This window comes from Rhinoraja longicauda, chromosome 12 (genome assembly GCF_053455715.1).
Source record: "Rhinoraja longicauda isolate Sanriku21f chromosome 12, sRhiLon1.1, whole genome shotgun sequence".
In the NCBI taxonomy this organism is placed as follows: Eukaryota; Metazoa; Chordata; class Chondrichthyes; order Rajiformes; family Arhynchobatidae; genus Rhinoraja; species Rhinoraja longicauda.
Genome location: NC_135964.1, coordinates 46512475 through 46529708, shown reverse-complemented (window position 1 = coordinate 46529708; position 17234 = coordinate 46512475). Strand labels below are relative to the sequence as shown.

The window sequence follows — 17234 nt, the reverse complement described above, 5'->3', positions numbered from 1 at the left end:
GTGCAGGGCAATGCAAAGTCTTCCATTCCACTGGGGGAAATCACCTTTCAAATCTGTTAATAATCTGGAATTTAACATTAGTCATTAGTCATGATGACCACGTACTCCTAAATTGTTGTAAACCCTCTGATTTGGGGGAAGAAAGCTTTCATCCTTATCGTGTCTGTGACACCAGACACAGAAAAATGAGCAAAATTCTTTAATTTCAAATACGGTATGAATGTCGAATTCTCTAACTTTAAGTAAGGTATGAACATTGAATTCTCTCACTTTAAGTATGGTAGGAACATTGAATTCTCTAATCTTAAGTAATTTCTACCTGTGCTCCACTCCCCTCCTACCTTACCCCTTGCCCCCTTCCCTCCCGCTAGTTGTTTATCCAGTTCCACAGTTCTCCACAGTGTATCCCTCTTGAGATCACACCTTCCCTAGCCAACAATGGGCCTAAAGGGGCACTGAGGTTATTTGTGGCTAGCCTTGATTTGTCCCGGTCTTTTCTCGCCTCCAGCTCTTCAACCGCCCCCTCACCCCCTACTTTCAGACTGAAGAAGTTGCACTGCTCTTAGCGTACTGAACAACCATCAAGGTCTCATTATCGACACCACCTACTAGAATAACCAGATACTGGACAAAGACCTTCTGCATCCAAACAAGGCAAGTACAGTCATGGGAAGAACCAGGGCAACCAAACTAGTAAGAATTAGTCCATTAAATAAATATTTCACATTATTCATTAGGAGCTTTTTCACATGAATGTGTATTCTGGCTGTCACGCATCCTTGAAATTGGTGCTACTCTTAAAATCATCGCTTTGGTTTGCAATCAAATTCCTAACTAGAATCAATCTTTTACCCCAAATGAAGAGAAGCTGCCTTAAAATTATAGGTCCACACATGTGCTCGCGAATGTCAGCCATAACTTACCCACCAGATGAGAGTATATCTAATGTAAAATTCTCAATTCTATATGACATAAGTCAAGTCAAGTCAATTTTATTTGTATAGCACATTTAAAAACAACCCACGTTGACCAAAGTGCTGTACATCAGTTCAGGTGCTAAGAAACGAACATACAATGGCACACAAACATAACAGCACATACATAAACAGTTCACAGCGCCCCCTCAGAGGGCCTCAAATGCTAGGGAGTAGAAATAGGTTTTGAGCCTGGACTTAAAGGAGTCGATGGAGGGGGCAGTTCTGATGGGGAGTTTCGGAGCTGCAACCACAAAAGCGCGGTCACCCCTTAAGCCGAGACCACGGGATAGTGAGTAGCCCCAAACCGGCCGACCTGAGGGACCTGGAGATAGAGTGGTGGGTTTGAAGATTTTTGATATGGGGGGGGGGGGGGGGGGGGGGGGGGGGCAAGCCCATTCAGGGCTTTGTATGTGAATAGGAGGAGCTTGAAGTTGATTCTGTACCGTACTGGGAGCCAGTGGAGAGAGGCCAGAATCGGGGTGATGTGGTCCCTTTTACGGGTACCCGTCAGGGGTCTCGCTGCGGCGTTTTGGACCAATTGCAGGCGGGACAGGGATGATTGGCTGATCCCAGTGTATAGGGAGTTGCAGTAGTCTAGGTGGGAGGAAATGAATGTGTGAATGATTTTTTCAATGTCATCAAATTGGAGGAATGGTTTGATTTTAGCTATGGTACGAAGCTGGAATTTACCACAGCGTTGACTTGCTTGACATAAGAAGGGTGGTAGTATGTCGCAAAAATCTTAAATAAAATTATATGTTTTTTTAAGAAACATGGTAAAATGTAGGCAAGTCCTATATCAGAGAATTGTTGAAGGGTTCTATAATCAAAATATTTCACGGTCATTTTACTGCTGTACTTAGATTTTAAAAATCACTCTTACAGGAGTAGGGTTTTGCGTTGGGTACTCCAGGCAATAAAGTGGCTCTCTTTCAAACTTCTCTTCTCAACCCTCTTAATTCCCGATTTCCCAGATACTTTATGCTTAGCTGGAATAAGATATGTTAGTAATTTCAGGCTGATCATACAAGAAGCTACACAAGGTAAGAGCAGGAGTAGGGGTCACCAAGCCACACAAGCCTGCCCTGTCATTCAATATATCACGATTGGATCTCTGCTGGCCTCAGAAGAGCAATTTTGCGCTCCAATATACTAAACAAAATGGAAAATGATAAGCTTAAGCAATGTTGGCAATGCGCTGATCTACGTTGCTTCGGGAGCGACTATGCCTTGATTTTAAAATGTTCTTTCCTTTTTAAAAATGCTGTAACCACTCTCTGTAATCTTCTCCAGTGCTATCAACTCTTCTTCAAATTTAGCTTTTAATTTATTCAGTCCATCAATGGAAGCCATGCCAAGGTCTTAAACTCAGGCATTCCTTCCGTAATCCTCTCTACCTCTTTTCTTCCTCCAATGTGCTCTTTAAAGTCTTCTCTTCTGACCCAACATTTGCTCATCTTTACAAATTTGTTAACACTTAGCTGGGCATAAATTTCTCTTGTGTAGTGTTTTTGGGGCATTTCTGATGTAAAATATGTCCTTGAAATAGTATTGTTGTTTTGCAGATCATTATATTTGTACTTTTATCATGGTAAAAGCTAGCAAAGAAAATCATAAACTGACGGAAAACACAGTGAAAAAAACCCAGAAAACGGTAGAAACTCACAAAGGTGAGGCAGCACTGGATAGACGAAGAGAGTTAACATTTCACGTTTGGAGACTCATCATCAAGTCTCCAAACTGAATTTTGATGTTTCCCTACCCGAGTACTTCACTCGGGGACTCTGTATTAAAATATGTGAAGATTGTTAAACTGCTATATTTACATTAGATAGCACCTAATATCACCAGTATATGTGTAGGCATGTCCATTGTACAGTATAAAAATTATTTCACTGCATAATATATCTTAATTATAATCATGGAATGTCTCTGAAAATTTATTGTAAAACTGTAGACTCTGGAGAGTTTCAAATTGTAATTGCAGGAGGATTTTTTTTCCACCTTTCTCTTTATTCTCACTCAATCTCACCTTTATTTCCCCAACTTCATTTTGTTTTCTTTCTTGGATTTTGTACTGATCCAAGTATTCTAATGATTCTTTCTGTTAATTCCTTGATTGATTAACCAGATGTAACATGATTTACTGAGTTCACGTTGATCTAAGATGTCCTACACTGCACCCCATACCATATCAGACTCCTGATAACCAAAAGTCGCTATGCAGAAGCCAACAAAAAGTCTGCAGGCAGCTGTAAGCATAATAAACAGTGATTCACCACTGGCCACAGGTGGTGAATGAACATGTTCAGTACTCATGGGCCAAAAAATGCCAGTCTTACCAACAACCCCTACATCCCATGTACGATTTTTTTAAAGAAGTAATTTAGGTTTCATGTACCCAAGACTTAAGTAACTGGAATTCTGGTAGTTTCTATCAACATTAATTGAAAGCTTTTAAAATAGAAAAATTATCCCTGTATAATTTTGTTAAGCTCAGCCTTGGGTATATAATCTTCTACTGGTGTTTAGACACTGGGTTTTGCAGGATGGTATTCAAATAGTCAAATACACAACACGTTTAGTCTGTAAGTTAAGTCTGCATTTCATCCCCCTTTTGGTTTCCATTTCATGATCAAGCATATCCTCCATGTTAGGTCACAAGGCAATCCATTTCATTTTGAATACTGCATTCAAATTAGTTTTCCCCTATGTTAAGTGGCAATTTATTTAAACAACTCTGAATAGCTGTTTAAGCAAGTATTGCCTATATTACTGTGCCCCTAAACCTGTATCCAATTTCAGATTCTGTGCAAAAGAAAATTTCTACATTAACAAGATTTTTTTTAATGCTTCGAAACGTTACACCTTTGCCATTTACATTTTACTTTTCCCAATGGGAATTTAATCTCCTTTGGCCACTTTCTAGTTTATGAGATAAAACCAAAAACTATTGCAGAAACAAGGAACTGCAGATGCTAGTTTACAAATAAAGACACAAAGTGCTGGAGTAACTTAGCGGATCAGGCAGCAGCCCTGGAGAACATTGATAGGTGACATTTCAGATTGGGGCCCTTCTTGAATCCAATTGAATAAGTCTGAAGAAGGGTCCTGACCCGAAACGTCACCTATCCACATTCTCCAGGGATGCTGCCTGACCTGCTGAATTACTCCAGCATTTTGTGTCTTTTATTTTCCAGAAACTATTGCGTTTGCAAGTAAAAGTTTCATTGTTCTGTTTTGGGACATGTGCCAATAAAATACTCTTGACTTTTGACTTGTCCAAAGTTTTATTGAAATTTTGATCAGTCATTTATGGTCCCATCATGTCGTTGGAATTAGCATTACCTCTGGAATTCTTATGGAATCCATTTGTGTAGATTCCTTGCCAATTTAACTGAAGACGTGCACTTTAGCTTAGTTTAGAGATACAACGCGAGAACGAGCCCTTTGGCCCACTGAGCCCGCGCCAACGAGTGACCACACTAGCACTATCCTACACACTGGGGACAATTTACAATCTTTACCGAAGCCAATTAACTTACAAATCTGCACATCTTTGGAATGAGGGGGGAAACCAGAGCTTCTGGAGAAAACCCACGCGATCACGAGAACATACAAACTCCATACAGTCAGCACCCGTAGTCAGGTTCGAACCCAGGTCTCTGACAATGTAAGGCAACAACTCTACCGCTGCGCCACTGTGCTGCCCTTGTTTAACTCATTAATGTTAAACTCGTTTGCCAGTAAGCAACAATGCACATCCTGTGCAATCTGTCACATGCCAGTTGACATCTTTCTCAGACTCTCAAAGCGCTACACGTCTTCTAACGATAGCCTTTGTAATTCGAGAAACCTACTTGCAGGTTATTAGCTAATGAATATTAAAAATCTTCTACTAGTGCTTAGACATTAACTTTTTGCAGGAAGAAAATCAAGAGGACCACCGGGTGGGGCCAGCAGTGGCTGCCTCGCCAACAGTCTGTCTGTCCTTTCCTGTTTTGTGTTTTAATTGTATGTGTTAAATGTATGTTTATAGTGTTCTTTAACTTGTTTATGTGGGGGGTGGGGTTGGGGAAACTTTTTCTAATCTCTTACCTCGACAGAGATGTGATTTCTTTCCGCATCGTATCTCCGTCCTCACTGCGGCCTAACATCATGGAGTTGGCAGCCTTTGCGGGAGACCAATTTTGAGAGCTCCACCGCGGGGAGCCTATGGGATTTTAACATCACGGAGCCCGCGATCCCTTTGCCAGGGGTCAACCTCAGAGCTCCAACCGTGGGTGCTTGCGGACTTTAACATCACGCAGCCCGCGGTCTCTGGTCAGAGGCCGCCTTCGGGAACTCCAAGCAGCGGGAGTTTTGACCGCCCCGACACGGGAGTTTTGATTGCCCTGATGCGGGAGTTTCGATCGCCCCGTCGCGGGGGTTTCGACCGCCCCAACCGCGGAAGAATAAAGAGGAATAAGATTGGACTTTTTTGCCTTCCATCACAGTGAGGAATGTGGGGAATCTGCTGTGGTGGATGTTTATGTCAACTTTTACGTAGTTGTGTGTCTTGTTGCTTTATTTTTCGTATGGCTGTTTGGTAATTTGCATATCACTGTACCTTAAATGGTACATGTGACAATAAAAAACCTTTGAAACCTTTGAAAGTAGTCTAGGATTAAACACCCTATCTTCTATATGACATTAAATCTAAATAGACAATAGACAATAGGTGCAGGAGTAGGCCGTTCGGCCCTTCGAGCCAGCACAACCATTCAATGTGATCATGGCTGATCGTTTACAATCAGTACCCTGTTCCTGCCCTCACCCCCTGACTCCGCTATCATTAAGACCTCTATCTAGCTCTCTCTTGAAAGCATCCAGAGAATTGGCCTCCACTGCCTTCTGAGGCAGAGAATTCCACAGATTTACAACTCTCTGAGTGAATTATATGAATTATAAACAAATCTGTTAATCTGTTTAAATCCATGAACATTTCAATACCAATGCACACCAAATAATCTGTTCGAAAGCTACAGTGACGTATAAATTAATCAAGGAGCAAAGCAGAATACCAGGCAAACCAGCTGTAGCACAAATGAATGAATGTTAAGCCCACCACAAAATATTCCAACTCAAGTAATAGATTTCAATGTGAAAGGTGACAATGTGAATGATGGCATCATTCTTGGTTTCTTCTTTTCAGATAGGGAGGTTCCATCCCAATTTTCATTCTCAAATCTTACATGTTAAGATCAGTGAGTTTTGCTTTTCTGAGGAAAAAAAAAACATAGTAAAATACAATCCCTAAACAACAGGAATAGAAAGGATCCTTGACCTTTTTAATCATATACCTACCTCCATGTTGTAGGTATCTGATTAAATAATTACTAAAATTCAGCCCAAGGCAGCGCTGACTGGAAGCACGGATTAATTTTATCATTGATGTCAACTTTCAACAAGAGGAAGCTTCTGTAAGATGGAAACCAATCCATGTTTCCAGGGTCTCAACGTGGACGTTGATTGTTGAAGGGTGGTGTTGCACAATGGAACCAGACAGATAGAAAGCATGTTTCAGTGGGCCTTACGTTTAGGGACCATTAGCTCACATGTTTCTGTCAACGTATCAAAAATGACTTGGAGCTTAGTTTCTAAACATGCATTCTGAATATTGTATACATACTGAGATAGAGGTGATCTTGGTTCTCATAAGTTTATAAGTTCTCGGAGCAGAATACGGCCATTTGGCCCATCAAGTCTACTCCGCCATTCAATTATGGCTGATCTGCATTTCCCTCTCAACCCCATTCTCCTGCCTTCTCCCCATAACCCCTTGACACCCTTACTGATCAGGAATCTGTCAATCTCTGCCTTAAAAATATAAATTTTTGATGTGGTTCTGATGTGAAGGCAAAGTGGGTTGAACTGTTTCTTGTCTGCCCCATAAATTAGCCCAATCCAGTGGTAGAAAAAACAGAAAGTGGTGGAAACACTCAGAAGGACAGGTGGTATCGATAGAACAGTAATCTAGTTGAAGGCAAGGTGCTGTGTTGCAGCAATAAAGTTTGGGGGAAAAATGGGGATGATAATCCAGCCTTGCTCGAAACTAGCCTGCACTGAGATTAGGCTTGTTGTGCACTTGCTAATTAAGATCACGGCTTCCATGCTGTCATGTAGCAAATGTAAGATGGAAACAAATCTCTGCAGGCAGCCAATTTTGTGGAAAATACCACTATGAGTTACGATTATGGTTTTTGTGAGGTCAGAAAAAGGCCCCGTATAATAATTACCTACATTTCTATTGGAGATCATGTCTATTGTGCCCAGGGTGGAGTGAACCCATTCTGCAATTGAGCTACAATTCTTCAGTCAACTGGAAGACAATGGTGAAGGATTTTCGCTGTGGCAAACACCCCTGAAAACCTACTGTAGTTACCACAATTAGATTTATATCCTTTCGTGATGGCCTTGATTAAAAGGTCTCTGAGATTCCCTCAAACATCCTTTTCTTCTACAGACATGTTAGATTGTTCATCTCAGCAAGGTAATTAATAGATTTACCTTTCCACTTTATCTGTCCCATGATAAGTACGAATGATTTCTAGATTTTCATGTAAAGAACAACTAATTATTCATAATATTCTCTCTGCAATCTTTTTCCTAGCTTATTTTAATGTATTATATAATTCATCCAGAACAGAGGGTTTAATCCTGAGTTAAAAATATTTAGATATGGTTGAATTATATTAAATCATATCTTGATATTTGGGATAATGTTATATGAAGATGCCATTGGGTTCCAATTTACATTCAGAAGTAGACAGATTCCTGGAATGAAAATATTAAGAACAGCAGCAAAAATCTTAGAATGCCATGAAAAAACACAATTCACATTCCAACACTTTTTAACAGTGGTCGTATCTATAGTAAAAGCAAATACATGTTCCAAATCATCCATCACAGTTGCATTAATTACTTTTAGTGCACAAAGACATTAATTATGCTATTGATGTATAAACAGTATGTGAGGTAGAAATGAAACAGAAAGAACTGGTCAGCTGGAAACGTGCTTCTTCATAATAAACGCTCACTTTTATTAAAGCATGACTTTCATCTCAAAGCAGACTTAAAGCAGACTCATATTAGAGGTCTCCTTACCCATCAAATACATCCATCGTAGTTGGGATCACTTCACTGAAGAAAATTAATTGACCCAACAGCTGTGTTTGAAGATTTTCACAGTAGATTTTCATGTCAAAGTATTCCGATGAAAAATTATGTGAATCCATAACGAGTGGCAAAGAGCTGGGTGTGGCCTCCAATCCAGGTTGCTGCTTTGTTACAACTTTCAAAGATATCTTTGGCGATTTAAGCACACCTTCTTCATCCAGTTGTGGCCACAGCCATCTAAGGAAAGTACGCTGAGTTTCCTGAAAATATAAAAAAATGAAGTTTCAATAAAATGATAATTCAGTGAATGGTTCAGATCAGCTCATTTTAATCTGTAAGTAAATTAGTATACATGGAAGTGACTCCATATTGAATCAATCTAACCTAATTTGAAATCATTAGCAATGCAATATATCCATCTATCATTTGCCAAACTTTGTTGTGCCCCCACCTCTCTTTCAGCTTTCTCTTCCATACTGAATCAGCCTGAAGAAGAGTCCAAACACGAAACATCACCCGTCCATATTCACCAGAGATGTTGCCTGACCCACTGAGTTACTCCTGAACATTGTGCCTTTTTTTGTAAACCAGCATCTGCAGTTCCTACAATAAAGTTCCTACAATATATAACACTGTTGTATTTCTGCTGAGGTCTGCCTTTCTGAAATTTATTGCCAACAGAATTACAAATCATTCACTGCTTTTGTTTTTATTAATGTCTCATGTTAACAGAATCCGTCCAACATGCCCACATTTTTTTTAAAACAAGATTTGCAACGGTGGCCTATTTCAGGATATGGCATAGTTGGATGCAGCATGAAGCATTCCACTTAGACTCAAAAACATGTTATCCCAAATGAACGGGAACATTCTCGAATGTATTAGAGTTATTTCCCAGGCCAGCCATCCTTCATACTTCTGGGCAAGGCTGATAATTTATGTCGTATCAAGACAATATTCCATTGCAGGAGCATATTAAATTAACAGTAGTTTGAAACTGAATACAACTTGATCTAGAAACTAAAAGCTGGCAAACAGACAAGAATTTAATCCTATCAACCTGAGGTAAATTTGAATGTGCCCTAAAAGCAGAATTCAAATAAGATCCACTAGAGTTTCTTCTTCCCGCCATTATATTTCGAATTTGTTAATATAATTGCCAATCCAGGCATATAGATCTATGTAAAAATTAAATCAGCTATGTACTACATATAAATCATATGGATATTTTTATTGATAGTGACAGTGAGAATAGGCATTGTGAGCTTTCAGTAAGACCTGAGGAGAAAATACCTGAACAGCTTTGGCACTTGATCTCATGACTTCAGGGGGGAAAATAAAAAAACCATGTTGCAATAATTTAACCTGCCTGTAATTTATAAGGAAAACCTGCACTGTGTTACAGGCCAAGTTCACACTGCAGATATAGTAAATTTCCGAACCAGGAGGAACACTAAGCAGACTATTTTTACAGCTACTGCAGTTACAATGAATGATCTGGAAGCAATCTTACAAGCAGCCTGCACTCATCAGCAAAATGTTTATTGTGACAAAGTGGCCAAGGTCAAAGGTTAAATGTCACCTTCAAACTACTGACATACCTAAAAAGGAATGAATACGTTTTTACATGTGAAAACAGTACGTTTTTGTATTCTGGAGATCTATATAAAAATGTTAGAAATACCAAACAATTTGATTAGAATACTCACTGGATCTGTATATTTATAAAACCTCCATTTCTTCACAAAAATCCAAATCCAAACCGCCCGAAGGCATCTTAACTAAAGATTTTTAACAATGCTTTCCATTCTGGAACTGCTGTGATTCTTAAACTACATACGGTTGAACAGCACCCAATCTTATATAAATAACTTCTTTTAAGTGTAATGTTAAATAAGACTAACTGCAATAACTCTCTTCCTCTTTACCAATTACTATAATTATTATCATAATTAAACACACTAATAGAACAAAGTGCAAGCACATCACAACTATTACAAATATCTTACACAAATGTTGAAATGTTTGTTTTGCCCAGACCTCATTGAAGCATACACATACACAAAATGAAAGGAACTGACAAAATTGTTCCAGTTAATTTGCAAGCTGTAAAGGGGGGAGGGCATGTTTAAATACTAAGGGACATAAATTATAAATTTGGGTGGCAGGAGTGAAAAGCAAAGTCAGGCAGAACATTTTCATCTGAAAAATTTACCAAAGAAATCAAGTAATATTACAAAGAAAGTTTAGAAACAAACAGTAAAATGGGAACACAAGTCAAAAGCAAATAGATTGCGGGGTATGATGGCAGATAGGTGGAGTTGATCCAAATATAATAAGTGGAGTTGCTGAGACCAATGTTAATTCATTAATAGACGCCAAATAACACCTTACTAAAACAAAACATGGTACACAGATCAAGGAATGAGGTTACTTATGAAATGTCTGACTGCTGCAGACCATTTCCCAAGTAAATGGTGGTGATAACAATAACATTGACAGACAAAAGGAGGATGATAGTTTTGTTCATAATCATCCTCCTCCAAAATAGCTGAAAGAAAATGCACCTCTTTTTATATTATCAAACAGCACTTCTGTTTAACTAGAATGATATTTGTTTCCTCAGTTCACTGCTCATTTTGTCACAAAAGGTGAGGCTGCTCAAGGAAGCTGTCAAGTTGCTCTTTGGTTGATCCATCTTAACATGGTGCAAAACACTAAGGACATCCTCCTTTCCACCTGCACAGCATCCGCCAAATATATTCAAGTAACTAATGTCGGAAAACAGAAAATGCTGGAAACACAGCTGGTAAGGCAGAATATGCAGAGAACACAACTAAATTTAGCACTTAATGAAGGCACAAAGAGCTGGAATAACTCAGTGGGTCAGGTAGCATCTCCGGAGAGTATGGATAGGTGACGTTTCGGGTCGGGACCCAAAGCATCACCTATCCATGTTCTCCACAGTTGCTGCCTGACCCGTTGAGTTACTCCAGCACTTTGTGCCCTTTTTTTGTAAACCAGCCTCGGCAGTTCCTTGTTTCGAAATTTAGCACCTGTAATAAATGGGAAGAACAGAAATGTTAACCATTCCTTTTCTCCATTGGTATGGTCCGACCTATAGAGAGCTTTCAGCTTTATCCAGCTCTGTTTGTGATTTCCACAATCTGTAACATTTTGTTTTAGTTTGATACTATTTAATAAAATGCTTCAAGGTGGATCAGAAGTAGTTACAAATAGCGAATGGCAGAGCTGCATAAATCAACAGAAAGGTGGTAGCAGACTGTAAACTTAAAAGTGGACTCCGAAAATTGACCATCCTTGGCCTGCGAAAAGCAGATAGGAACAAAGGTTCAGCAGCATCTTTAGTCTTCTATGAAATATAAATCCGCATTATGTGCCAGGAAACGTCAAATGTTTTCTACCCTCATCAACTGTAGGATTGGTTTTATGGAGGAATAATTAACGTTCTGGAGGTGTGCCAGTGTTGATACTCTGCCCTATGAATCAGAATAGTATGGTTTCAGTGCCAACCTCAGAGCACAATATCCAAGCTGGCAATTTAAGGGAGTGTTATACTCTTTCAGATGAGCTCTTAAAACAAAGCCATATCTGACCTTGTGGTATTCCCACAATATTTGTGGGAGAGGGGAGGAGGAAGGGAGGGGGAGGAGGGGGGAGGAGGGGAAAGGGGAAAGGGGGGAGGGGGAGGGGGGAGGAGAGGGTGCTGCACCAATGCAGGAGAGTTTTGGGCCCAACGGGTCCACTTGGTCTAGTTTCTTACAAAATAACACTGCCTGAATTTCAAGATTACTTTGCTGATATTCAATCACTTTAGGAATAATCTGAGATTGTAAATAGGTATTTATATGTTCTACCTTCTAGTTTGAATGTGCTATCCCATTCTCAAACAAATGTCCCACAATTTCACACGTTGCAGATTAATTCACCTTCTTGGATTTTCCATGATTAAACATAGCAATTTACTATGTTTACTATGATTACTACGTTTTCAATTCCTAGGCCCCCATTGCCTCATCTTTACTATGGACATCCAGTCCCTTTGCACCTCCATCCCCCACCAGAAAGGTTTCAGGGCCCAAAAAGAAAGAAGGGTCCCGACCCAAAACGTGACCTATCTATGTTCTCCATAGATGCTGCCTGACCCACTGAGTTATTCCAGCACTTTGTGCCTTATTTTGTAAACCAGCATCTGCTGTTCTTCATGTCTCCATCGTGACTTACTAGTTGCCTTAAAAGGCAAGTCACCATGACAAAGGAAAGAGCAACTTGTGAACAATTAGGTGTTTCGATCAAACTTAATGACAGCTCATCCCATACTTAGGTTTCATTCTCCCTTCCTGTAGTTACTCTGTGCTCACGTCTACAGTGATACTGAACATCTCAACTGATACTGAACATCTGGGATCTTGTTGGAGTAGATGTAGGAGTGAAAGCATTCGGAAAATTCTTGATTCCTCTCCTTTTATTTCTCAATCCAAGAAATCTCAACTCAATTTACTCAAATAGTTGACTCAACTAAAATACTCAACTTAATTTACATTGCACTATAATTTTAACAGCAAACCAAATCCCTCTGCAGAAGCATCTATTGAATCTAGGTGACTTTGACATGTTGGAATATCTTAGAAGTTCTTATGAAACAAATAAAGACTTGTCACCCAGTTTCTGAAACCATCATAGGAATTAGAAAGGGTAGTCTGAACAGACTGTGTTACAAAAAATAACAATCAAATGGTGAATAGGACAAATGAGCAAAATATCAGTATTTTAATACAAAGACTAAAGACCACCTATACGTATTGTTGATTCCTATCAATATATCAATATATTGTCATCAATATATAGAATTCAAAACAACTTTGTTCAAAAGATTCATTGTTAGCCCTGTTTATCCCTAATCATATTGCTTAATTGCTTTGAACAAATGGAAAGACTTCTATTCAGACATTTTCTCAGCCTAGATCACAACTTGTTACTCGTTTCAATTCAAATTAGTTTTCATATTTAATATCTAAATTAATGCACAGAACTCAAGGACGGCACAGTGCCGGATTGGCACAGTGGTAGAGTAGCTGCCTTACAGCGCTTACAGCGCTTACAGCGTCTGAGATCCGTGTTCGAACCAGACTATGGATGCTGTCTGTACATGGTTTGTACGTTCTCCCCGTGACCGTGCGTGTTTTCTCCGAGAACTTCGGTTTCCTCCCGCACTCCAAAGACGTACAGTTTAGTAGGCTGCCACATCAGGTTTAGTAGGTTAATTGGCTTGGTGTAAGTGTAAATTGTCCCTAGTGTGTGTAGGGTGGCGTTAATGTGTGGGGATCGCTGGTCGATGTGGGCTCGATGGGCCGAAGAGCCTTTTTCTGCACTGTATCTCTAAACTAAACTAAAAACTAAACTAAACTACAGTTGCAGTAGGAATTGCTGTTGCTGTCACATTTACCTTTTTTTTGCTAACATGGTTTTACTGTAAACTGATGAAAGTTAAATATTAAATAAATAAAATTGATTTGCCAGAAATAAGGTCAGAGTTGTCTGATTTTGTACATATCATGGTACATATCATATCACACTAACAATCGCACACTTTCAGGTATCTGACATGACATTTTTAGCCATACAGTGCCTCCTTGTGGAGTACAAAATATCACACCATCTCAATCAAAAAACAATAGCAAACTGATTTATTTTACATTGCTTATCGAAATTCAGATAAATTAAAAATAATGGGATTTCAAATGTCAAATGGCAATTTAGGGGGCACTTTGTTTCACTGATTGCAAAGTGTGCACTGCAAGTGATTTTTACATTAAATACATTCAAAACACATTATAATGGGAAACATTTGTCGATTGATATCAATTATTTCTTGAATTGCTCTGCTATCGATTATAACTTTATTGAAGAGTATAAGGTTGATCACAGCTTAAATTTTTAAATGTAACGAACAAAATGCATAGGCTAGCAAATGCATTTAAATACTTTAAAGTTCAGATTTCTTACACAGGAGCTGAGAAAATTAGGGAGTAGGCTGGAAGAATCACGGTAATTAATGCCAGACTTTTTTCAATGGATAATGTGACATTATCAAGAAGGCAAAGCATGAGAACCAACAGGAGTTTGTAAATAAAATAAGTGAAATCAGAACTAGCAAGATTGGCCACTTTTTGTGTTGTTCCCTTTCTATTCCTTTTGAGCACATTGCAGAGATTTAGCAAATAATGTCAGCAAGTTTGCTCCTTTCAAACAAAGATGCTCATTCCAACTTAAATGATAATTCTACGGCAGGAGAATGGGGTTGAGAGGGAAAGATAGATCTGCCATGATTGAATGATGGGGTAGACTTGGTGGGCCGAATGGCCTAATTCTGCTCCTATAAAGTATGAACTTAAATTAGAGCAGTAAAGAACACGGATATGCCCCAGATTCCCTTAAGTGAAGAATAGGGAGAAACTGAAAGAAGGATCATAATCAGCTGGGGAAAGATACAGACAAGTATGCATCCCATCACTGTGAGAAGAGCGAAAATAGAGGGAACACAATGCAGTCTCGCTGATTAATTTAAAAATTGTTCTTTTACAAGTAAATGGAAATTAATTTAAAGTTATTAAATGAACGGCTACTTTTGGGGGATAAAAATCACTGACAATCCAATATATTTCCTAAGCAGTAATATTGATTGAAATATGAGGGATTGTTTAAAACAATAAAGTTTAAGTTCCTTGACAAATGATTGTACTACACTTTGTACTACAGTATATAAAATCCACTGTACATGTGATAGTACAATCGCATATTAGTCCTGCAATATAGCATGGATTATACATTGTTCTAACAATTAACTCTAATTAACAATGTTAGTGATGAGAGAATAAGCATTCACACCCTAGATTTTCACCATGTGCCAAAAATAATCTGCCTTTGTTTACTAACTGCATAATATTCCACGTTAAATTTTCTATAAGAGCAGATATTCAGCAAATCTGAATAGAAAATGGCCAAAGTTCACTCCACAAACTTAAATCAAAAAGTTCAAACCGAAATGCCTTGATACAATTATCTGTGAAGCATTTATACCTGTCCTCTCCAAAAGAAAGTCAAGAACCCTTTGAACCAATGAAATGATATATTTACCTCTGCTTTGGCCAACAGATGCACTGGTGTCAATGGTGGCATTTCAGAAAGTCCACAACTAAGTTGTAAATGTTTCAGGATTTCTATCAGTACTTCATATCGTAGTGCATTGCTCTGTTTAAGTGCCCTGAAACCCTCTTGCATTTGGATCTCAGTTGAATCAGGAGGGATTTCAAGATGAACCTATGTGTGCATTGCACGAAAAAGAATCAGTTATTCAGTAAATAAAAAATCAGAAATCTCTACGTAGCATCATACATTGTGCATCAGATTTGTTCAGGGAGGATATCTAATCATGATCTAACTTTTTCCCATACCACCGTTAATTCCCCTTTGCCCTGATCTCCTCTCACTACACATTACTTTCAGCCTGTTCCTCGTTCATTGAGTCACAGAGTGATAAGAGCATGGGAACAGGAGGTTCAATATGTGGATAGGCAACGTTTCGGGTCAGGACCCTTCTTCAGGCTCAATACATGACGTTTCAGGTCTGAAGAAGGGTCCCGACCCGAAACCTCACCTCTCCATGTTCTCCATGGATGTTGGCTGACCGACTGAGTTACTCCAGCATTTAGTGTCTTTTTTATAAGTTAACATCTTCTCTTCAAAAGATGGAACATCTGACACTATAATACTCTGTATTGGGCCGCAATATGAGCCAATTTTTTTAACTTATCCTGGAGCTCATACGTATAGTGCGGAAATTGGAACTTTGGCCCCCCGGGTGGCGCCGGCAATGGCTGCCTCGCCAACAGTCTGTCTGTCCATTCTTCTGTTTTGTTATTTTAATTACGTGTTAAAGAGTATGGTTTAGTGTTCCTTGGTTTGTTTTATGGGGGGGTGGCTGGGGGAAACTTTTTTCAATCCCTTACCTCGACGGAGATGCGATTTTTTTCCGTATCGTATCTCCGTCCCCACTACGGCCTAACATCGTGGAGTAGCGCGACCTTTCCTGGCGACCGACCCGGCGCTTCAACCGCGGGCACAGCGCGGACTTACCATTGTGGAGCTTGCAATCCCTTTGCCGGGGATCGACTGTGGAGAGCTCCATCCATGGGCCTGTGGACTTTAACATCGTGGAGCCCGCGGTCCCTGGTTAGAGACCGATTTGGGAACTCCAAGCCGTGGAGAGTTTCAACCGTCCCGACGCGGGAGTTTCGATCACCCCTACTCGAGGGCTTCGGATCGCCGGTTGTGGGAGCTTTGATCACCCTGACTGCGGATGGTTCGACAGTCGCAACCGCGGGAGAATAAAGAGGGAGAAGATTTGACTTTATTACCTTCCATCACAGTGAGGAATGTGGGGAGCCGCTGTGGTAGATGTTTATGTTAACTTTTTGTTTATGTGGCTGCGTGTCTTGTTGCTTTTCACTTAGTATGGCTGTATGGTAACTCAAATTTCACTGTACCTTAATTGGTACATGTGACAATAAACTGACCGTGAAACCTTGAAACCATTTCCATGTTGACCTTTTCGCCCATCTAAACTAGTCCTGTTTGCCCACATTAGGTCCGAAACCTTCTCTACATTGTCTATTCAAGTGCTGTCTATTCAAGGCCAATCTCTTAAATCACCAATCTCTTAAAATAGTGATTGTATCTGACTTCACCACCTCTTGTAGCAGTGAATTTGAGGTGTCAAACATTCTGTGAAAAAATCGTTCCTCTCCAACTCTCTTTTAAACTCTTCCTTGTACTTTAAACTTATGCTGACTTGTTTTTGATCCCATATCATGGAGGAAAGCTTGTGATTACTACTATCCTGCAATCCATCTACTAACAATGCCTCTTAGAATTTCACACATCTCTCTCAACTCACCCCTCAGTCTCTAATCCAGGGAAAATAAGCCCAGATTCTTCAAGTCTCTCCCCTAACTAAAGTCCTCCAATCCAGGAAACATCCTAGTGAATCCTCTCTGCACTCTCTAGAGTGCTATAACA

At 39.5% G+C, this 17234-nt stretch overlaps 1 protein-coding gene across 3 annotated transcripts in view; it reads right to left on the bottom strand.

Moving 5' to 3' along the window:
* Positions 1 to 17234, bottom strand: part of hlcs (holocarboxylase synthetase (biotin-(proprionyl-CoA-carboxylase (ATP-hydrolysing)) ligase)) — a 197445-nt gene that overhangs the window by 166358 nt on the left and 13853 nt on the right. For 2 of the 3 annotated variants that reach the window (XM_078409680.1, XM_078409679.1), the window contains exons 5-6: positions 15294 to 15476; positions 8124 to 8395 (exon numbers count right to left, since the gene is read on the bottom strand). In XM_078409680.1, coding sequence (XP_078265806.1) covers positions 8124 to 8395; positions 15294 to 15476 — 455 coding nt within the window. The remainder of the gene's footprint in view (positions 1 to 8123; positions 8396 to 15293; positions 15477 to 17234) is intronic. The other variant, XM_078409681.1, reaches the window with a different exon arrangement.